The 24,973-nt window shown below is 30.7% G+C and overlaps 1 protein-coding gene across 1 annotated transcript; it reads right to left on the bottom strand.

Annotated features, from left to right (window-relative positions):
• Nucleotides 1–15,764: 15,764 nt before the first annotated feature.
• Nucleotides 15,765–21,722, bottom strand: LOC132254557 (probable LRR receptor-like serine/threonine-protein kinase At3g47570). The gene is made up of 3 exons (XM_059740440.1): nucleotides 21,437–21,722; nucleotides 19,037–19,327; nucleotides 15,765–18,917 (listed from the first exon to the last, which is right to left on the bottom strand). The coding sequence occupies exons 1-3, from the start codon at nucleotides 21,720–21,722 to the stop codon at nucleotides 16,246–16,248; spliced, it is 3,249 nt and encodes a 1,082-aa protein (XP_059596423.1). The 3' UTR covers nucleotides 15,765–16,245.
• Nucleotides 21,723–24,973: the final 3,251 nt, after the last annotated feature.

The raw sequence follows: 24,973 nt of genomic DNA, 5'->3' as shown, positions 1-24,973 counted from the left end.
GGGAGAGTAATTGGTGGGCAACAACCTTCTTGGAAGAAGTGGGTCAAGGAGGTGGAAAGGGCTTCAATGCAATCCCTTCTAAAGTGACATCCATGAAACTATGTATTGGTTATTGACTTGGTAGTCGCACTTCCAATGTCACTCCTATTTTAAAATATACCATGAGAGGGAAACCCAACCACCCCCCACCACTCTCCTCCTCCCCAACATTTAAAATATACCATGGGAGGGAAACCCCAACCCCATTTCCTCCCCCATTTTATTTAATTATTATTCATTATTTTTCGCTACCCAACACCGTAATCCTCGCAAAGAAATCAGCCTGATTTCTGGACCGACCTTTTTGTTTTTGGTGTTTTCTCTCTTATTCATTATCAATATGATATACCATTATCACCCCCCCTCTGCCCCACCTAAATTAAAATCTAAGCAGAGCAGATTTTGGAGACCCATGCTTATCTTTTGCCTACCTATACTGCTACTTTCTTGACAAATTGCAAGTGTGATAGTGGCATTAGTAATTTGGTCCTGCCGTTTGGTCTTCTTAGTTGGTACCATTGCAGGGTGGACCATGTCCAAATTTTTGACTTTAGCTTCTTGCCTTTTCAAGCTAATTCTTCTTCCAACGTGACCCTCAAGACTGTGGTTTACACTACACATCATCGAATGCATGGACTATGACTAGAGTTGCTGCTACTCAAAACAATTCAACAGCATTTGAATGTGTCATAATGCAATTGGAGAAATGTAGGAAGAATGAAGAAAGAACAAAGTAATTGTTGGGTAACCCGGTGTTGTGGATCCTACAATGAGAAGAACATCCTCAACCTCTTTTGGAGAAGTGGGTTAAGCCGGTCAAGAAGGGGCAAAAGACCTAGTCTCGGGTCAAGTCTCATGCAGTGAATTAGGGAATTATTAGAGTGGAATAAAGCAGAGTTAGGGATTATTAGAGAAGAATAATATAATATGGGAGCATGATACAAATTATAGGAGTGGAATAATGAATTTATGGGTGTGAATTTAGAGATTGTTGGAGAATCATATATTCATGAAGATTTAGGATCCATTTGGTCATGTTTTTTTTTAACTTGTTTTAAAAACTGTTTTTAAGTTAAAGAATAAACAATAGTTTTTAAAAACAAGTTTAAGAAAATATGATCAAATGGGTCAATGTTTTCCTTTTATTTTTAAAAACTAGTGGCAACACTCTTGTTCTCTAAAGATTGTTCTCTATTTTACTTTGTTTTTAAAAATTGTTTCTAATAAACAATGAAAAAACAATGCAATAAATTTTTAAAAACAATTTTATATTTTTAAAAACAAAAAACTGTTTTTAAATCACACAGTCAAACAAACTTCTACATTTTCTGAAGAAGTAAGTTCAATCCTATATATATGAAGATTTAAAGCTTGTTTGACGGAGTTTTTTAAAACGGTTATTAGTTTTAAAAAATAGAAAATAAATTTAAAATTTTTTTAAATGTTTGGTAATTGTTTTTAAGTTACAATTTTCAAAAACAAGATTCTCTATTGTTTTTGAAAACTTAGGCTTGTGGTACCTGAGGTTATGGGTAGAAGACTGCAGAATAGCACTGAAAGAAGTGTTTGGGGTGTAAAAGGCCGTGGGTACTGGGACAAGAATCTCAGAATTGAGACACATTGAGCAAACTTTTCCACAGCTGTCACTGAAGCTAATAGCAGAATGAAAAGTAATGGAAGGATGGCAAGGTTTTTTATTTTTGTTTTTAAAAACTATTTTTTAAAACATCTTATCAATCACTCTCGTTTTTTAAAAAAATTAAAAAAAAAAAAAAAAAACTGTTTTTTTCTGCATGACAAAAAAAACTGTTATTTTTAAAACATCTTATTAATACATCCTAACATCATTGAATGAATGGATTATGACCTAAACTTAATATCATATAATTCAAACCCAATTTAATATATAAATCTAAATTCATAATCAAAATCAATCCAATTTAATAAATAAATAACTAAATAAATCAAGCAAACTCAAAACATTAAAACTACTATTATATAAATCAAACAATAATAAAAGAAAAGTGATAAATGATTGTCAATGGGCAATGGCTCACCCATGATGAGGATTGATGGGTTTTTGGGAAAGAAAAAAAAATGAAGAAAAGAAAATGAGGAGTAATAATAAAAAGAATTAATAAAATAAAATAAAAATGAGAGGAAGATGGGAGAAGGAGGGGGGAGGAATGAAGAAAATGGGGTCGGATGGAGGATGAAGTGGCAGCGTGTGAGCTAAAGTGAAGAAGAATGGAAGAAGAAAAGACTGATATAATTTTATTTAATGAAAAGTCAAAAAAATTAGTTGCAACAACTCTCTTTCGTTGGACATACTCAAAATAATTGAACAGCTTTTGAATATGGGGCTCCCTAAAATGACAAGAAAACCCTCAACCTCGTTCGGAGAAGTGGGTTAGGCTGGTCAAGAGAGAGCGCCTACAGTGCAGTTTTCCAAAAGGGACAAAAGAGCCTCATGCAGCAGAAGAGTGCGGCCTACGGTGCCCTAGTCCACGTTCCACAGGAGACTTAACTCCACTTGCATATAGAGGTGATTGGCGAATTTATGGGAGCATGATACAAATTACGGGAGTGGAATAGCGAATTTATGGGTGTGAAATTAGGGATTATTGGAGAATCATACATTTTCTGAAGAAGTAAGTTCCAAGCATATATACATGAAGGTTTACATTTTCTGGATGCTCATGCAAATTTTAATTCCAGAGAGTCATTTTCTGACTGACCATCGACCAAACAATACTATTCTTTTTGTACATGGACTGGCCATCAACCATCCAATACTATTCTTTTGCCTCTTCTTCATCTTCTCAAGGAAAAAAGGATAAAGAACAAAAAAATGATTTTTAAAATTTATTTCTCTTATTTTCTCGTTCATGTAAGAAACAAAGAATTTAAAAATATACAAAATATAATCAAATTTGATTTTTATGGTATTTTTTTTATCCCATAACAAATAAGAGAATTTAAGGGCATCTTCCACCCACATTTTAGAAAATAATCCTCAAAAAATAGATCTTTAGAACGATACTAAAAAAAATGTCAAAATTGAACACAAATATTAAATACAATCTTCCAGGCTTATTCTCTATAAACATATTATAAACCTATGTATGATAAAAAAAAATTCAAAATATTTTTTATTTTTAATTATTGCTCAAAAACTATAAACAAAAAAGGAAAAAAAAAACCAACAACTTAAAACACTTTAAAAGTTATTCTAGTGAAAACTTGTTTTCAAAACAAATTCTAAAAAAATAAATTTGTTTTTTCATCAAAAGTTTGTTAAACTTATTTTTTAAGTTAACAAAATAAAATGAAGCCAAAGATTTCTTTACATTTTCTTTTCCTTTTTCTCGTACTTTTTTTTAAAAAAATTCTAACAAAATCTAATAATAATAATATAATTAAAAATTTGGAAATTGTTGTGCTTTTATTAAATTAAAATACTATAAAATCAAGGTAAACTATTAATAAGAATATATTATAGGTTGGGATGAACCATAATTGTGGTAACATAACTTACATGATTTAAAAGATTGGATTTAGGTTCCCAATTTTGACCTAAGTTAATAAATTGTTGTTAGGCAATTTCATAATTACAACATAATGACAATTGTACACCCAAATGTTCCCAAATAAAGAAACTATGGAAAAATAGTAATTTTATAATTTGAGGGAAATAATTTCCAATAACAATGACGAAAACACCATTTTAATATTTTAGTACTTGATTTTGGATCAAAAAGGATTTCATCGTATACAAAGTTTTTCAATAAAAAGTAATCTTCAAATCTTCTTTTCCTAAAAAAATATTCAATTCTTCTTCGATTCTTAAAGAAAAATCTGAATCATCTTTGATTCTTGAAGAAATCTTCAAATTTTCTTGAAGTGTACAAGAAATCTTAAGTTTTCCAAAAATTTCTTCAAGAACTCTCTAAATTTTCTTTGATCTTCGAATTGTCTCATTGAAATTTTTATTTTGATATTATCTCTTGATTTTCTAGAGATAATTATCTTATTGATTATCATAATTATCATTTATTTCAATTATAATAATTAATTATCGAGAATAATTATTTGTGGACTGACATTTTTCACATGTGTTCCATTTGATAGTGAGACTCGCTTTTTTTTGAAGTAACCGCTTATTTTTGTTTTATTTTTTAGAGGGAAACAAAATAAGAAAGAAAACCCTAAGTATGACTCTTAGAAAGGAAAAGCAAGTCTATGAAAAACAAAGTATAGATTTGAAGATCAGGTTATATATAGGAAAGATACGGTGGTAAATCGTAGCACCCCTTTAAACCCTAAAATCAAGTCACTACTAAAAAGTTAAGGAAATGGTTAATCTATGGATATCGATGAATAAATACAATATACAATAATCAAGATATGGATAAACATATAATCAAACATATGATAATGGATAGAAGGCGTACTTGAGCAGCTAACTGAGTGCTTCATGAGAAATTAGGTTAGTGTATAATAGCAAGCATAAAATATCTCATGCATGTCATAGAACCAAGCAAAATCAATCGATATCCAATCAAAAAAATTAGAGATGTTGGGCTCCACTAATGCCCAATTTATTTTTGTATGAATTAATTCTATAAATTCCATTTTGTTGATGAGGAGAAGGATCATAGGAATTTGGAGAAAATTCAATTACCGTAGAATTATAGAATTTATTCATGTTTATTAAAAATTGAGAAAATCATAAAATTAAGAAATTATTTAAAAATCAAGAAAAATAAAAGAATGCATGCCAGAAGGAAATTTGGCAACAAACAATTTATTAAAATTAGGATTTTATTATTCTAAAAGAAATATTAAAGAAGAAATTTAAGAGAAAAAGTTGTACGTGAAGATAAATTTATTGAAAATAGGGTGTAAAATAAATTTTAAAGCATGTAAGAAGGTGCAGTATAAAACCAAGAATCTGCACAATTGGCAAAGGCACACGTGTGCTTGAAAATGGCACACCAAAAGTGGCCATGTAAACCATGCAAGAGTGGGTCCCAGGATGCCAAGGTGTTGTTGATTGCAGCTTCAGGGAAGAGTGTGAGCTCTCCAATTCTGCTATCCGTGGTCCAACAAGTCTTTGTATTGCTGAGAAAAGTTTTTATCCTCCGAATGCAGCTGCATGGCATAATGCTTCCAACAAGAGGAAAGTAGCAACACTCCAGCTTTGAGAACTTTTGAGCGTCATATTGAGAGCAGCCATAATGCTCTTTTATCTCTTGCAACCACTTAAGCATTTGCTCCAATCCTTTTGCACGCTTCTTTAGACCAGTTTATCAACAGCTCAAGTTTGAATTGACTATGGTACGTATCTCTTTATCGATAATATTACACAAATTAATCTTTATAGGTAAAACTCATCAAAAAGACGATGGGATGTCGACTTTATTAACACGAATATCCTATATATTCTATAGCTTATTTCCAAATAATTAAATTGAAATTTTATAAACAAAATCTATCTTCCCACCAATTCATTTCAAGAAAAAAAAAATATGAAAGAGAAGAATTTTATATTAGTGAGGTAAGTATATGTTAGTATCATTATAAATGAATGTTAAGTTTCATCAATATTACCATTTTCTAAGTTAAATTTTAAAATAATAAAACTTATTTCTTCAATGCAAATTATGCAGTTTTTTAAACATTAAGAGAAAAATGAACAATATATATATTCAATAAACAATATAAGGTAATATACCCTTAACTTAGATAAAAATGTTTTGCACATATTTTTTAAAACGTTGTTTTTCTATTTTATTTAATATCTTTTCAAATATGTGTTACTTTTATGAAGGAGAAAAAAAGGAAAGGAATATGACCCAAACTATTGCAAAAACAAACAAGTAGTTAATGATCATTATAATAATGATTCCTCCAAAGTTTTACAAGAAGACAACTAAGTTAATTGTTTCAAATGATACATCACAACAATGGTTGATTATAAAACATATAGATTATGACACAAATATGTTCATTGAAATTTTATATTCTATCTATTTTTCTACAAGTAAAATGTCTTAAAATCATAATAATAAATATCGATTTAAATAATATATTTCAAATAATGATGAACAACAAATTCAAATTTTTAAAAACAAATATATGACCTTTAAGATGGATTTCATACCTAACTTAATTACTTAATTATAAAAAATATAAAGAATTTAAAGCAATCTAAAACATCATCTTACATTACAATAATATATTACATATATTATCTATCACTATAATCATATACAATAATATATTACATATATATATATATATAATTATTATTTATGGATTAATTAAATTATAGGTATGTTACATCATTTTATATATTATTTTAATCAATGTAAAATTATTTATAAATAATTCAAACCAAATAAATTATAATTCATTCACTAATTACCTTTCTAGACGTTCTTTATCCCCTTCCATTAATCTTATATATCAACATCACCTATCTACATACACACCTTCACATGCATCGCATGTGCTTTCTAGACAAAAACTCATAATTTTCCCAACATTCTTTCAACTTGAGCACTTTTAATTTGAGGATGAAGCCCATATATAAAGTTGGCTTTACTCGATAATATTAATCTCCAATACTCTAATTAGGTTGGAAGCAGAGTTGTCACATAATTGAGATGGATTCTGTCAAAATAGTTTGGAGTTTCACTTCAAGTATGAGCCTGTTTGAATAAGTGATTTTTTTTCTTAATCAAATTATATTAATTTATTCCATATTTTTAGTATCACCAATCCTAAATTCTTTAATATACTTTATGAAAGAATTATTTCTCATATTTTCAAATTCCTAAGTTGAAGTATTAACAAGAAATCTAAGTTATCTCAAATATTTGATTTAAAAATTAATTTGAGTTCAAATTTTTTGATTACTATATATGTTAATTTGATGAGATGGAAACTTTTTGTTTATAAAAATATAACCGTAGTTGGCATTGCCTTTGTGATTTTATTTTTAGGAAAAGTTGTTTCCTTGACAAATCAACTATAAATATTATCTCAAAAGCTAATCTTCATTCTTTTTTTCTTTTTTCTTTTATAACATTGTACTGGTTCATTACTGTTGTTGTTGTTGTTTTTTTTTTTTTTTTTTTTTTTTTTTTTTCCAATTTGAGATTTTAATTCTCACATATAAAAAATAAAAGATTAAAATTGTAAGATTTCTCAAAATTGCTGGAATTCAATTATAAATATTGATCATGTCATATCTTTGATTGAGTAAAGCAAACACCCTTTTTACTCCATTTTTTCAACAATCAATTGTTATCAATTTATATTAAATTCTTTTGAAACATAAAACATATTTGGAAAAAGAAAGATGTATTTGAATATCAATTCCTTAATTTTTTAATCCGCAAATGTCAGGATTTTGAAAGAAGTCAAATCCAACTATGCATACGTGTTAAGTATAATTAGTTTGCAGTTAGAAACTAAGTTTATTATAGTGTTTAGTTTTTTTTTTATTAAAGATTGTTATCTATCTAAATTAGTATTATATATGAAATAAAGTTCAAAGTTGTCATTTACAATATGAGAGTCTTTCATAGTTATTTCCTTTAAATTTTATATTCTATTTCCATATCATAACTTGGTATCAGTGCTTTCTTGACTAACATAAATGGCAATCGATCAATGCAATCCTGTCCCTACTTCAATCTCATCCATTAAAACTTCTCATTTTGTGAATCCTCAATCAACCATTGAAACTAGTACGATATTGCAGTGGTATCAACTACAATTCCTTTCTCTTCTAAACTAAATCCTATTTCAATCAAGCTTGATAGGAACAACTATGGCTTTTAGAGATCTCAAATTCTTCCAGTAGTAAGAGCCCACAAACTTGATGGTTTTCTCATTAGAACCAAAATTTGTCTACTATGATCCATCGAAGTTAAGATTGAAGATTCAATTCAGGCCATTCCAAACCTTGAATAAATGCAAATTGGATTGTGTCTTTATCAATTTCTCATGAGTTGGTTACTGTCATCAATCTTTGAATCAATGTTAGACATGTTGTTTGTTGCATCAACTCTACTAATATTTGGTCTACCCTAGAAATGCTTTTCATCTCAAAATCCAAAGTAAGAACCATGCAACTCTATTATATGTTGCAATCTTGCAAGAAAAGGTTTCCTTAACATCAATGACTATTTTCTTAAGACGTAAAACATATTTGATACTTTCTCAGTTTTTAGAAAAATTATTTTAGATGATAATTTGACTTTCTACGTTCTTGAAGGTCTTGGATTAGAATATGATTCTGTAGTAGTGAAGATCGACTTAAGGAGTAACAACACCTCCTTATAAGAAGTGAAATTCCTCCTCTAGAGCCAAGAACTGTGTTTAGAGTAGTTAAATACTGTTATTTCCATCGATATGACAATTTCTGCAAATTATGCAACAAAGGAAGACTACACCTACAACATCAGTTAAAACAAAGGTAATTTCCAAAGAAATTACAACCAAAACACACAAAAGCATGAATTTCAAGATTAAAAATGTTACCACCAAGCAAACTAGGTCACATAGCAATCAAATGTTATCACAAATTTTATCTTAACATCACTGGTACAAACATTAGTCAGAACAACAATTGTACAACTCGTTAGGCTAACAACCCAAATAAAAATTCTCAAGCATACTTCGTTAGTCCAAAAACTGTGAATGATCCTTCTTGGTACATGGGCAGTGGTCCTACAATTCATGTTACTTCATATCTCAATGTCTTGTCTCTCAAGAACGGCTACAAAGGCAAAGGCAAATTAATAATAGGTAATGGTCAAAACTTATTTATGTCTCATATAGGTTATTGACTTAAATGCACAATCTAAACCTCTTCATCTCAACAACATTTTACACATTCCTCACACTACCAAAAACCTATTGAGTATATCATAATTGACCAAAGATAATAATGTGATTGTTGAGTTTCATCCTTATTTTTGTCTTGTCAAGGACAAGAATACGAGTATCTTACTTCATGAGAGACTTAAAGATGGTCTGTAGCAAGACATTAGCACTACAATATTTGTCATCAATAAGATGCAAATCGTCCTCATGTTTTCTTGATTCAAGTCAATTTCTTGTTAGTTCTACCTACACTTCTTCCACTAGTTCGTGTCAAAATAACAATAAAAGCAAAATGTTTTATTTGTGACATAGAAGACTTTGTCACCCTTGTATTACAGTTTTATCTCATTTATTAAAACACCTTTATATTAATTTTAATTCTGCTATGGACTTTTCTTTTTGTCAAGCTTGTTAATTAGAAAAACTAAACTAATCTTGTTTCCTAGCTCAATTAGTAAAACTTTTTCTCCCTTTGAACTTGTATTTTTCTATTGAAGTAATTTCAACTCGTAAGACAATAACTAAAATATGTCTACAAAGTTATTCATGGTTGATGCATGTTGTGTGTCATTGGCTCTTTATTACCGTAACTTTATTGTAGTAAACTTTATCTAGGTCTGGAAGGCATATCAATCCCATCTTTGACAAATCTTGAAAAGAAAAACACAAAATATTCTTCTAGAAATTACTCCTCAAGTACCTTCTCCTAACACTACGCTGATTATAAAAGATGAAATAAATGCATACAAACCCATGAATTATTCAAGCTAAATGATGGAGTTAACTCTCAGCAAGGATGACGGTTGAGGCTCTCTCTTTAGAAGACAATGGCTAAGAGTATCCAACCCTAAATGCCTGAGGGGTTTATATAAACTTTCTTATAGGTGAATTAAGCCCATCTTAAGCTTGGATCACTTAATCTAATCCACTTGGTCTTAATTAGTTAGTTAGTCCTATTAATCTCCAATTAATTTTAAGTAGCCCAATCCAAAAAAAAAAAAATCATTCATAAACTCTTGTGCAACCTTGCATATTTACCAAACACATATGAATAAAAACTCATAAATCACTGAAAATAATATGTTACCAAGGAGTGTGAGCTCAAATAAGGACCACTAGGACCATAAGGGAAACTAGCTCCCTTAGAATCCAATTTTGAAGTTAACTCAGCATTTTAGAGAGTTAACTAGAATATTCTTGTACCCTATGATATTAGATAAAGAAAAAATTGATTAAATCCAACTTAGTAAGCATTGTATGTAAGCTCTTCATGAACTAGTGTTTGTAATCTAGTGAGGTATAGTCATCATCCTCTTAAGATCACTCTACTATCCTTGAGTCTTAAATCCTCTTATTATGTAATCAATTGAGACATTCTAGCTCATAAGAGCTTATGTCAAATTCCACCAAAGGAATTATTATGACCATAGATTTCATGATCACAAATCCTTAGGATAACCTAAGGGGACACATTATCTCAAACCTATGAGATATCATGGTGTATGTCTTTAAAATACCTATTGTCACTTATCTTAATCAATAGTAACTCAACCCATACAGAATATATAACCATCTTAAGGTCTCACTTGTACGTTAAAGCTACTAATGACCTCATGTAGACCCCCAATTTTGTCCTCCTAGCACATGTCCTATTAGATACTTGTTCGATACTTTACAGTAGTTCCTTGGTGGCCCATAGCTACTCACACTACTTACCTTTTTTGAGCCACCTCGGAGACTTTGGTTGAGGGATTTATCTAACCCCGTTGTGACTCTTGGCAGCCCTAATTTAGACTTAGGCCCATTAGGCATCACCTTAGGCCCATATAGATGCACTTGGCACCTTCTAGTTTGCACACATTCACCCTAGGTTACTTAGACAATCTTTCAGAATAGGTCACTTGGACACTTCTTTTGGCATAGCCCACTTGGGTGTGTTCTTGATTTTGGTTACTTCTTTTTCCGAGATAGGATGAGTATTGGCTTGACTATTTATTGCATGAAATGAATTTTTATTTTTTATTTTTGAGGGTTTGAGTTTGACATTTAAATTATTATAATCCGTTGCATTACTTTAATTTCTTGATTTTTTCTAATTGCATACATCTGATATTTATTTTTATACCCTTATCAATTTATTTGTTTATTTACTCACTTACTCATTTATTCTTTAATTCCATGAATTGGCATTTTGGATTTTTGTGGCTATGTGATTTGATTTTCTATTTTATTTTATTCTATTTCCAATTACATGATTTCTTATTTCAACTTTATTTTTACTTTGCATGAGACTTGGAGCCATCAAGGAGAGGAGATCACGACCAACTAGGGAAACTTGGAAGGAATCAGGGTTGCATATAGAAAGTGGGTAGATCATGGCTGAGGCACATCCGGGAGCATATGGAAAGAAGATTAAAGGGGATCTGATCACTTACCAAACAAGATACGACTACATTCTTGGGGAAATCTCCAAGTGAGCCACACATAATGGGCTTCTCATATCCACGTGCACGTAGGAAAAAATGGAAATAAGATATTCCATAAGGAGTGGGCTGCCTTATAAATAAATGGGAGAATCCAAGCATGGAGGAACTTTTTTTCGGAGGGGAATAGGCGGAAAGAATTTTCACGCGGAACTTTGGAGGAGAGCAAGGGACTTTAGGCAAAGAGGACACGAGAGCAATTCTTTTGAGAGGACGCGCGAAGAACTTTGAGGAGCCGACACATAACCATAAAAAAGAGAGGAGCAGCCCACAAAATCTCCACAAATAACGGTTTATAGGTAAGTGTACACTTTCAAATTTATTTGGATTTCGTTTTGATTCATCTTTTTAGTCTTGAGTGTTTTAATGATTTTAGTTCTTTGATTTAATTAATCCTATATAATAAATTTCTTGTTTTAATTTCGATTGAGTTTTAATTTTTTTTCTTTTTTTAGTTTGGATATGTTCATGGTTTTAATTCTTTAGTTTAATTTATCCCATTAGATAAAGTTCCCTTTTTTTTTTATATTCCAATTCGATTTAGTTTTAATTTATCTTTTATGTTTAGATGTGTTTGTAGTTTTCTTTAATTTAATTGTTTCTATTATAAAAGTCCTTATTTTTAATTTTGATTTAGTTAACTGTTAATATACCTTTTATGTTTAGTGTTTGTCGTTTTAATTCATTAGTTTAATTGTTCATATTAGAAAAGTTCTTATTTTTAATTTCAATTTAGTTCAATTTTAATCTATCACATATGTTTGTGATTTTAATTTGTTAGTTTAATTGTTCATATTAGAAAAGTTCTTATTTTTAATTTCAATTTCAATTTAATTCAATTTTAATCTATCCTATATGTTTAGATGTGTTTGAGATGTTAATTCATTAGTTTAAGTATTCCTGATAGATAAAGTTCATATTTTTAAAATCCCAAATTAGTTTAAATTTTAATTTAGCTATTAGTTTAAATATGTTTGTGATTTTAATTCCTTAGTTTAAAAAATTTAAGAGATAAAGTTTATTTTTTTCTGATTAATTTAGTTTTAGTTTATAATTTAATTTGAATGTGTTAAGGATTTCAATTCCCTAGTTTAAATAAGTTGTGAGATAAGGTTTATTTTTTTTAATTTCGGATTAACTAAGTTTTAGTTTATGATTTAATTTGAATGTGTTAGTGATCCTAATTAGTTTGATTTTAATTCGTTTTTTAGTTTAAATAATCACGCTAAATAAAGTTTGTGTTTTTAATTCCAATTACTTTAATTTTAATTCGTTTTTAACTTAAAGGCATTTGTGGATCTTAATTCTTTAGTTTAAATGATTGTATCAAATAAAGTTTGAGTTTTTAATATTCCAATAATTTTATTAAGTAGAATTTAATTTCAATTTAGTTTGATTTTAATTTATTTTATAATCCAAATGCGTTCATGATTTTAATTCAATTGTTTGATTAACCCTCTTAGACAAATTCCATATTTTAAATTTCGACCTTAGTTTAATTTTATTTTGTTAATTTATTTATTTGCTTTAGTTTAAATATATTTGTGATTTCAATTTGATAGTTTAGCCAATCTTATTAGATGATGATGATATTCTTAATTTAATCTAGTATTAATTATTTTTAGTATTGAATGTGTTTGTGTGTTTTTGATTTCATTAACTTTGAATTTAATCCGTTTATATCCAATTTTGCAGTTGATTATAATTTTGTTTAATTAATTAAGTCAATCACGTGTAATTATTTTCATGTTTTAAGTATGGTAATTTTGGCTTTGATCTATTGACATTTAGTATGAGCTTTAGGAATTTTAGATAATCAATCCAGTTAATTGCATGTCATTGTTTTCATACCTTCAAGATTGTTGAACTTTGGTCTTTGATTCATCATATTTTGTTAAAATGCTAATTTACCTTAATTGATTCCATATTATTATCTCCATATGCTAAGTTTGTTGGCTTTAATATTTGATTGGTTATTTTTATTTTAATTCATGCGTTTCTTGAAATCTAAATGTTAGTCTTGGGTAATATTTTGTTAGTTTGTTTGATTAGGAAGTCATAAATTTGATGCCTTAGTGATTGTTAGTTAAATTCTTATTTTTTGAAGGCCACTGGAAACTCATGAAGGTTGGTCTTACCCTCACCACTTTAATTGACATGATTTTCTAAATCTTTATTTTGTGATTTTCGCTTTCTTTTGTTTTGATTGGTATTTTGTTTTCTATGTTTTATCATTTTAAAAATTAATTCCTTTTATTTTAAAATCAAAACCTTTTTCTCCGAAGACCCCTTTAAGAAATTCTTTTTTTTAAAAAAAAATCATTTAGAGTCCTTAGAATAAAAAAACCCCATTTTCTTAAAATAATATGCAACCATTTTTTGATTGGTTTGCATCTTTCTCGGTTTTTTTAATGAAGATTTTGGTTTAAAACCAGACACGAATCCAAGCTTATGGTCCCACATAAATGGGATAATTCCAAGTTAGATTTGTGTATATCAATTGGGGAATTGGTGAAACCCCTACATAAAAAAAATAAAAATAAAAATATTTTCAAAACTTATTTTTGCTACCACATTTGTTGGTTGTTACAATCATATCTATTTTTTTTTGGAATTGTACATAAGATGTGTGTAATAATTGATGATTTTGTATTCTTTGATCATTTTTGCTATGCCAATTAGTTAAGCATCTTAGGGTTTCTTATTTTACTATTTATTATCTAACCCCCCTGTCCTGCAGAAGCACGCTATGAGTTATATATGCTATCCAGGTACGTTTCCTAATACCCACTTTCTAAACCCCGTGTACATGATTGTCATTGCGTACTATGTCCATGCTTGCTATTCTGTTTGATTGCCTTGATATATATTTGATGCTTGTTTGATTATCTTTGACAAATACACATGTTGTGTGATGTATCTCTATACTAACTTTTATGTTTTATGATAGCGTTTGAGAAGCAGTCCAGGTATGCACCCTAACTCTCCTTTATTGTAATTTGATCCTATTTGGCATGTTATTTTTTGCAATCACCTTAGTCTATCTAGGTATCCCCAATTAATCAATTAATTGTCACATTTCCCCCAATTTAGTCAGTAAAGACCTCTTTAGGGCTTAGAGGGGTGCTACCTCCTAGAGGTACCTTCCCAATAAGTAACCTGATCCCCGGACCTAGACTTGGGTTTTTCAAAGACACGTTTTTCCAAAAATTATGGAGTCATTTTTTAGGGTTTTATTTCTTGTTTTATTTTCCCTTTAAAATAAAAATAAAATAAGTGGTGACTTCAAATTTTCTTTCTAAAAATTAATTTTTCCCAAATAAAAAAGCGAGTCTCGTTGATCGAGTGGGAACGCACGTGAAAAATGCGGGTCCACACCTCAACTATCGATATACCTATGAAAATCAATAATTTTTTTTAAATATTTTTTAATATTTTTCAATATATGCCTAAAATCCAACTCTCGATATAATAAAATGTAAAATTTTACAAAAGAAATTTTTTGTTGATTGTATCTTATTTTCCTTTTTTTCATCCATTTTTTAAATTATGGAAGGATTAAAAATATGATTGCAACCATATTTTCAAGGATTTGATTTGCTCATCTGAAATTTGAGTAATGATAAAAATCATTTTTCATAATCAGTTTTCTTGCTCCAAATTCATCTCCATAGCATACAATTCTATCTACAAGTTTAGTCTAGGTTTGTACATAATTTGTAATTACTATTCATATTTTTATTTGGGTAGTACGTTTTTCAAGTAGTAGAATCATTAACAACTTAGAGGACTATTTTGAATATGAATTTGTTTGAATGGTTGGATTTTAGTTTTATTTTTCTTTTTTCAAATGTCTCAATTGTTTCTAAAAATTTAATGAAATTGTGAAGAATTTACTCAAGTTAACAAACAATTATGTTTTCATTTTATATTTAGAGAAAATTAATCCCACTTACAAATTAAATGTATGTCAACTAAAATTGTACTATAGACTATCAAGGCAAGAAAAAGAAATCCAGATGCTAAATTACTTGAGGACACAACAAGCTTTAACACATATAGCTCATTAAAACTGCATATATTTGGAAACTATGTTTCTATTGAAGATATACTTAAGAATGATACCTTGATTTTCATGGTCATTTGATCAACTGGTAGTTATGTTGAGATAATCTATTACCATGATTCCTTTAGTTTATGTTTGGGTCTCGGGAAGTATTAAGGAAAGAAAAAAAAACAGTATGGAAAATTATTTTCTCATAATTGGTTGTCTTATGGAAAATACCAAAGAAAATTAAACATATATATCCATGACATACATATACCTAATAGTGCCAAGGGTGTTGTTTTGTGTACTCTTAACCAGCTCCGACTTCCGACTTCCTTTGAACTATTGACATGAAGTATTGTGAAACACTTTGATGTTCTTAAATTCCATCCCATCTTTTGAAGTAATCCTTACATCAACAGTTTGATTTTGATCTTCTTGAGTTCAACTACCACATCTTTCATGTTGATCCTCTCCTCAGGTGAATCAGCTGTACATGCCAAAGCTAAAGCCATAAGTGAGGATAAATAGCTCAGCTTTGTGGCAAGGTCTTCATCATCTCTTCTCAATAGATTGGCATCAACAACCTCTATCACTGAACTGGATAATGACTCCACCCAAGTCTTCAAGGTTACATCCCCAGTGAACATTTCATCCATAGGCTTCTTCCTTGCAAATACTTCCATAAGCAAGATCCCATAGCTATAAACATCGCCCTTTGTGGATACTATCCCATCTGAGCCATACTCTGCTTGCGTGTGATGTTAGTTTTGGTCATAAATTCAACAAAAAAATATAATAAAATAAGGTAGATACTAATTTTTTGTTTTTTTGTAGTAAATAGGCATATAAGTAGTGAGGAACTTTACCTGGTGCCATATAACCTATTGTGCCCAAGGTCTTTGTTTGCTGCATAGACTCTGTTTCAGTTAAGAGTCTTGCAATCCCAAAATCAGCCACATGAGCAACCATGTTGTTATCTAACAAAACATTACTGGGCTTCAAGTCGCAATGCACCACAAGGCTCGAACAATCATGATGAAGATACTCCAATGCCGATGCTACATCTATCATAATATTTAATCTTTGGAAGAGATCCAAAAAATAGTTATGAGAATACAACCACTTATCAAGACTTCCTTTAGGCATATATTCGAGCACCAATGCTTTGAAATCAAGGTTTGAGCAACAGGTAATTATCCTGATAAGATTTCGGTGGCAGATCCCTTGCATCACTTCACATTCTGAATCGAAACTCCTCAAGGCTCCTTGGAATTCTAAATTGAAAACCTTTATAGCAACAGTTAAGCCATTAGATAATACCCCTTTGTATACCATGCCTAGGCTTCCTTTCCCAATCAAATTGTCTTCACCAAAGCCATTTGTTGCATAAAGAAGTTGCTGCTGTGAAATTTTTTCATGTGCTCCAGGAAGCCATGAATCAATTGGAGCTGGTATTTCCGTGTTATCTCGTCTACGTATCCACAGAACAATGAAAGCCACTAAAGTTACTGCTGATCCGACTGGTAGTAGAATATATTTCAAGATGAATGACTTTGTCTTCCATGATTGAGTGCGGTTGTTTTTATCACATGCTATGACTTGAAAATGAGGTGCTCCACATAAGGCTTCATTGAAGATGAACGATTCAGCAGTGAAATTTACGAAAGGTCCTCCATTCGGAATTTCTCCTTGTAGTTTATTGAAAGAAACATTTAGATGCTTGAGATAAATAAGGGCCTCCAATGACTTGGGAATGGTTCCAAATAAATTGTTCTGAGATAGATCCATGGATTCCAAGCTTAGCAAATCACCAAATTCTACAGGTATTGAGCCTTGTAGTTTGTTTTGGGACAAGCAAAGATTAACCAAATTTTGTAGTTCTCCCATCCTTCTTGGAATGTAACCTGAAATAAGGTTCTTTGACAGGTCCAATGTTGTAATGGACTTCATGTTTCCAACTTCGGGAGGTAGATTACCAGTCAAGAAATTTGAAGACAAGCTAAGAACCATCAAATCTCTAAGGCTCCAAAAGGACATAGGAATGTTGAAAGCTAACACATTGGAGTCAAGAGAGAGTTCTCGTAGCGCAGGAAGATCTCCAAAACAACTTGGGATTGATCCAGACAATTTGTTAGAACTCAAATGCAAGTATCCCAAGTTCTTCAAATGGCAAAGATCATTTGGAATGGATCCTTGTATTCTATTTCCAGCAATGTACAATCGTTGGAGCTTTTGTAGATGTCCCAATGTAGTTGGAATCGACCCTGTTAAGTCATTAGCTCCCAGGTCCAGCCATATCAAATTGGTCAAATTACCAATTCCTGTGGGAATGGTTCCTCTGAAATGGCAGGCTGATGCTGTAAAACTTTCAAGAGCAACGGAAAGATTCCCTAGTGAATTTGGAAGAGTGCCTTTTAAAGGATTATAATCTATCCACAATGTTCTCAAAAATTTGCAATTTGTCAAAGAAGTAAGAAAACCAACCTCAGAGGTTAAGTGTTCATCAGTCAATTGATTGCCTGCAAGGTTGAGAACTTCAAGCTTCCTTAGGTTACTGAGATCTTTTGGCACATTACCAGTGAAATAGTTGTCCGATATGTGTAGCCGGATAAGTTTTGACATATTTGAAATAGACACTGGAATTGTTCCACTGAATTCATTGCCTCCTATAAAAAGCCCTTCAAGATCTGGAAGCCAAGTGCCAATACTTGATGGAAGACCGCCTGAAAGGTGATTTTGCGCCAACGCAAGGGTCTGTAGTTTAGAGATGTTAAAAATATCTTCTGGTATCGTCCCTGTAAGATTGTTGGACCCCAACTGAAGGAATTTTAAGGCCTTCAAATTACCAAATGAAGTTGGAATGGAACCTATGAGGCTATTGGTGCTTAGATAGATCTTTTCAAGCTTTGATAAGTTGCCAATGTCTCTTGGTATGCTTCCCGTGAATTTATTGATTGATAATGACAGTAACAGGAGCTCTCCACATAAAAATAGAGTTGTAGGAAGTTGACCACTGAGATGATTCTGAGAAAGATAGAGCCCTTGGAGATTAGGAAGATGTTTACAAATATCCATTGGAAGACCCCCCGATAGGCTATTATTAGTGAAATCAATCCTGTGCAATGAAGAGATATTGAAAATTTCGGCAGGAATAGGGCCATTGATTCCACTAGACGCTAAGTGCAAAATATTTAAATTTGAAAGATTCCCAATCTCTCTAGGAATTCCACCTGTCAATTTGTTATAACCAAGATATAATTCTTCAAGATCAGACAAACTCCCTAGGGCTTTTGGAATGCCTCCAGTGAACTGATTGATTGATAATTTTAGCACTCGAAGCTCTCGACAATGAGAAAAACTAGAGATTTCACCTTCTAGGTTATTTATTTCCAAATTCAAAAACCTTAACGAAGAGATGTTGAATAGTGATTGAGGTATTTCTCCTGCAACACAATTAAAATGAGTGCATTGGAAAAATACTAATGCTTTGTTTATATCTTTGAAAGCTTGAGGGAAAGTGAGTGCATAAAAAGAAGAAAAAGAGAGGAAAGAAAAAGTGTACCTGTCAAGCTGTTATTCTGGAGAGATAAGCTCTGAAGCTCTACCAAATTACCAATTCCACTTGGTATGCTTCCCGTGAAATCATTACATGATAAGGAAATTCCTTGAAGCTTTATACATTGGCCTAAACCGGTGGGGACCTTTCCACTCAAATGATTTGATGAAAGATTAAGCTCCTTGAGCTTTAGATTGGCGTAGCATATATCCATGGGAAGACTCCCAGAGAGGCTATTATAGGAGAGACTAATGTTGAGCAAAGAAGACATGTTGAAAATGGTGGTTGGTATGGAACCTGTTAAGTTGTTCATTGGGAATGACAATACCTTCAGATTAAGAAGATTACTCATCTTCTTTGGAATTTCACCAATCAACTGATTATTGCCAAGATATAGCTCTTCAAGTTTTGATAAATTACAAATGGCTTCTGGAATACTTCCAACTAGTTTATTATTGAATAAATTCAACTGTTGAAGCTCCTTGCACTTACCTAACATAAAATTTTAAAAAAAAATTATTTAAATTATTATTGGCGTGAACATATGTGGTTCTGGAGGAGAATAAAAGAAAGAAAAAAAATATATTAAAAGAGAACTGTTTTCTTATGATAGATTTTACTAAAGAAAATTATTTTCTCATGATAGATTTTACTAAAGAAAATAAGAACAAAAATGAAATATAATTAAAATTAATTAAAATTTTATACATTTTTAAATTATTAAATCTTTATATAGAAGAATTAAAATAAGTAAATGAATTTGAATAAACATATAAAATCAATTTATTAACTTTAAATCTTTTTTTTTTCCATTTTTTCTTCTAAGTTTCATCTTTATTTTCTTTCCCTCATATTTTTTGGGAACTAAACATAGTTAAAGGTTTTACTTGATTTTAAGAAAATATGAGGGAAAGAAAATAGAGAGGAGAAATGAAAAAAAAAAAGTAAAGAAAAATAGAAAATAGATTTAAAGTCAATAGATTGTTTACATGCTATTTCAAACACATTTCACTTATTTTAACTTTTCTATATAAAGATTAAATAATTTAAAAATAAATAAGTTTTAATTGATTTTAATTATATTTTATTTATTTTTTATTTTTCATAGTAAAATCAAATATAAAAAAAATGCTTTAACATTTTTTTCTTAATATTTTTTTGGAATCAAACATCTTGATAATATTTAAAAGAGACACTAATATTGAGGAAAACTTGTCTTAAGTCACATTAATATGGAGGAAAACTAATCATGAATCACATATTGATGGCTGCCAAGCATTTAGGTTGCACATTTTGGTTTGATTGTCTACAATTTCTAACCTATATGATGGTTTGAATTGTGTACAATAATGTTTCTTACTCTATAATATATTATCAAATAATTTATGAAATTGACTATACACTTAACACAAATGTTGAGTGTAGAATATAATTAACTAATTGATGTTTTATTTTTATTTTTTATTAGGAATATTAACAACAAAAATATCTACTTTGTCATAAATAAATATTATATTATAGCTTTAAATATATTAAATTAAATTAAATTAAATTAAGTTTTATATATGTGAAATTATTTGATATGTATTACATATTTGATTACATTTTAATGTACAATATACTTCCTTAAATTAAGTTTTGTTTTCAATAATTTAATTTTTTTGGATCAAAATTTTCTAGAATTAAAATTATCTATCAAATGAAAAATGTTCTGATTTGTGTTTGGTAATACCCATTCTAAAATTTAAAATAAAAATTATTACAACCACTATGATTATGTTTACTTGAATTCATTCAAAATAGAAAGAAAATAATAATTTTTAAGAAATGAAAAAAATATGAACTAATTTTTAAATTGTATAATAATTTATTTAATTAAAATAAATTTTATATCAAAATAAAGAGAACAAATTAAAATTTTATCAGTCCTTTAGATATTATACATAATCACAATAATTTAACAATCTAGTTACCAAATATTTAATTATTATTTTTAAAACTACAATTTATCAATTCCTCAATTATCTTTTATCACACCTTAATTGTTTTCCTTTCAACACCTTTGAAAGATAAAAATCATCATAATCCCAAACATGCCCCAAGATTGGAGAAGAAAATCATTTCTAATTAAAATCAGTTAAAACTTCTGTATTTTAAAATTATTTAATCTTTATATAAAAAATTAAAATAAGTAAAATGAGTTTAAAACAAGATATAAAAATAATTTATTGGCTTTAAAATTATTTTTTATTTTCTTTTACTTTTCCTCTTTATTTATTTTTAACCTTTGCATTTTCTCTTAAATTTTTAGGAACCAAAAATGAATTGTCTTTATTGATGTTAAATATTGAAACAAAAAACATGAGTATTGACTCATAAAGTAGACAAAATTTATGAGAATCTTACCAATATCCTTAGGAAGAGAGCCATCGAAGTAGTTATTACTAAGATCAAGCGAAACAAGAAATGAAAGGTTGCCGACTTGTGGCGCAATAGTTCCTTCAAGACCCATGTTAGAGAGATTGATTGCAGAAACTCTTTGTTGAGGAGCATTGCAAGAAATACCATACCAACTGCAATGGGAGCTTTTTGTAGACCAATTTGTTGCCAACATGCCTTGAGAATCATATGTGATATGGGCTTTCAAAGCAATAAGGGCAAACTCATCAACTAAATTGAAGGACAACACCATGGGTGTGAAGCAATGCACCCAAAAAAGCACTAAAACATAAGGTGTAAAAAGAAGCATCTTTTCTTGAGAAAGCAAAATGGAAAGGTAGTTGTGAAGGAGAGGATGAGGTTTATAACAGCAAGGGTTAAGGAAAAGAGAGGGATTGGTGGGCAACAAGGAGAGTAATTGGTGGGCAACAAAGAAGCAAGACTTTTCTAACTCCCATACAATTAACAATTCCAGAGAGCCATTTTCTGCATGACCATTGACCAAACACAAAGTTTGACACTTCCTACACATCATCGAATGCATGGACTATGACCACAGCTGATGCAACTGTCTCTCATTGGACATACTCAAAACAATTCAACAGCATTTGCATGTGTCACGATGGAATTGGAGAAATGTAGGAAGAATGAAGAACCCCGGTGTTGCATGTGGTCCCTAAAATGAAAAGAACACCATCAGCCTCTTTTGGAGAAGTGAGTTAAACCAGTCATGAAGGGGGAGCTACGGTGCAGTTTTCCAAAGGGGGGGCAAAAGAGCTAGCGTCGTGCAGTGACAAGTGCCGCCAATCACGGTGCCTTAGTCCTCATTCCATAGCAGACTTAACTCCCCTCGCATGTAGAGTTGTCTACCTTTTGTAATAATCCTTTTGCCTCCTCTCCATGCATAATTATTCTTAAAAGAACTTGTTTTCAGAGCAAATTCTAAAAAATAAACTTATTTTCTAAATTAGAAATTTGTTTTTCTTTAAAAATAGTTACCTAATAAAGCCTAAGATGATTTCACATTTTCTTTTCCTTTTTCTCATACTTTTGTTTAGATTCTAACCAAATCTAAAAATAAATAATAATAATAATAATAATAATAATAATTGAAATTTTTGAAATTTATTAAATTAAAATACCATAAAATCAATATAAACTATTAATAAGAATATATTATAGGTTGGGGTAAGGAATCATAATTGTAGTAACATGCGTTGCATGATTTAAAAGACTGGATTTAGGTTCCCAATTTGGACCTAAGTTAATGAATTGTTGTTAGCCAAGTTCATAATTACAACATAATGACAATTGTACACCCAAATGTTCCCTGAGGAAATAATTTTTAATATGCCCTCTAAGACAGACCATTATAATAATTTAGTACCTAATTTTTTCTTTAAGTATTCAAGAAATTACTTCAAGAACTCTCTAAATTGTCTTTGATCCTCAAATCTTCTCATTGCAATTATCTTATTGATTATCGGTCCCGCATTTTTCACATGTTGCCACTTAATAACGAAACTCTCGCTTTTTATTGTGAAAATTTGATTTTTTTTTTAAAATTTGGACTTACCACTTATTTTTGTTTTATTTTTAAAGACCCTAAGTTTGATTCCTTAAAAGGAAAAGTCGTCTCTGAAAAACAGAATTTGAGTCCGGAGATTAGGTTACCTATTAAGAAAATATGATGATAAGTCGTAATACCCCTCTAAACCCTAAAATTAAGTCTTTACTAATCAGTTAAGCTAACTATAACAATTGATTAGTTAATCTATGGATACCGAACAATAACCATAGTGTACAATGATCAAGATATGGATAGATGTATAATCAAATATATGAGGATAGAAGGCGTACCTGAGCAGCTAACTGAGTGCTTCATAAGAAATTATGTTAGTGCAAAACAGCAAGCGTAAAATATCTTATGCATGTCATGGAACGAAGCAAAATCATTTGACATTCAATCAAAAAATAAGATATGTTGGGCTCCACCAATACCAATTTATTTTTATATAAATTAATTTTATAAATTTCATTTTCTTGATATTTATGGAGAATTAAGGAGCATAGGAATTTGGGGAAATTTCCATTATTCTAGAATAACAGAATTTATTCATGTTTATTAAAAATCGAGAAAATAAAAAAATCAAGAAAAATAAAAGAATGCATGTAAGAAGGTACAGTTTATTAAAATCAGGAATTTTAAAAGAAATATTTATGGAGAAAAAAAAATTGAATATAGGGTGTATAATCAGTTTTAACGTATGTAAGAAGGTACAGTTATAAACCAAGAATCCGCACAATTGGCAAAGGGACACGTGAGCTTGAAAATGGCACACCAAAGGTGGCCATGCAAACCATGCAATAGTGGGTCCTAGGGATGCCAAGGTGTTGTTGATTGCAGCTTCAGGGAAGAGTGTGAGCTCCACAAGTCTGCTATCCGTCATCCAACAAGTCTGTAATGCTGAGAAAAGTTTTTATCCTCCAAGTGCAGCAGCATGGCATAATGCTTCCAACAAGAGGAAAGTAGCAATACTCCAGCTTTGGGAACTTTTGAGCCTCATATTGAGAGTAGCCATAATGCCCTTTTATCTCTTGCAACCACTAAAGCACTTGCTCCAATCCTTTTGCACGAATCTTCAGACCAGTTTATCAACAGCTTGGATGATAAAGCCTTAGCCTTATACAATTTGATTTTTACTTCCAGAACTTTCTACTACTTCTGCTCTCCATGAAGAAGACCATCAGTTCATGGAAAGCTCGGAGAAGAACAGAAGGATCACCGTTAGTGGATAACCCTCACTGCGAGAAACAAGAGCACACACTGCAGTGACCATGCATTCTTTTGAGAGACTGAAAATGCAGCCTGTTCTGGAGCTTTGTTGTCTTGAAGAATCTCTAAGAATTTGGCCATGCAGCCATGCAGAAGTGTAACCTTCTGTTATCTAACCTCCATACTAGGGTGTCTCAGCTACGTAAATTTTGGACTCTCATGTCAACTGTATTCATCCCAAAAATCACAAACAAGCTGCGCGCTTGGACCACCATAGTCAGCGATCAAGGTTTTGCATGGTGGAGGTCCGAACCTTGTTTGATCGAGTTTATACAAAGCTCCATACAGTGTAGTTCCATCATTTGCCTGTATTTGGACCATCTCTGGAGGCTCTTGATGCACTCACTCCACTCAGCATCACAGTCAGACCCACCGAGAACTGCATTGGCTATATCAGTAGCTTTAACACGGACTGGACAAAGAGACTTGATTATAGATCCAAGCATCTGAGTAGCAGTGATCGCTTTGCGGTAATTCTCGACTCAGATTCAGATGATGCTCTCTAAGGAATATTCGTCGTGCTTTCATCCAATGTTCTATTTGTGGATTCACCCACTTGTGTTTGATTTTCTCCCGATCTGGATGTTCTTGCGTGTGAAGCAGTTGAGGGCATGGATTGCTGAATATCTGAACCATTCACCAATGAACCCCCTTTTACTTTTGCATGC

This window comes from Vitis vinifera, chromosome 10 (assembly GCF_030704535.1).
Source record: "Vitis vinifera cultivar Pinot Noir 40024 chromosome 10, ASM3070453v1".
Lineage (NCBI taxonomy): Eukaryota > Viridiplantae > Streptophyta > Magnoliopsida > Vitales > Vitaceae > Vitis > Vitis vinifera.
The sequence above is the reverse complement of the archived record's forward strand: the minus strand, read 5'-3'. Positions and strand labels throughout refer to the sequence as shown.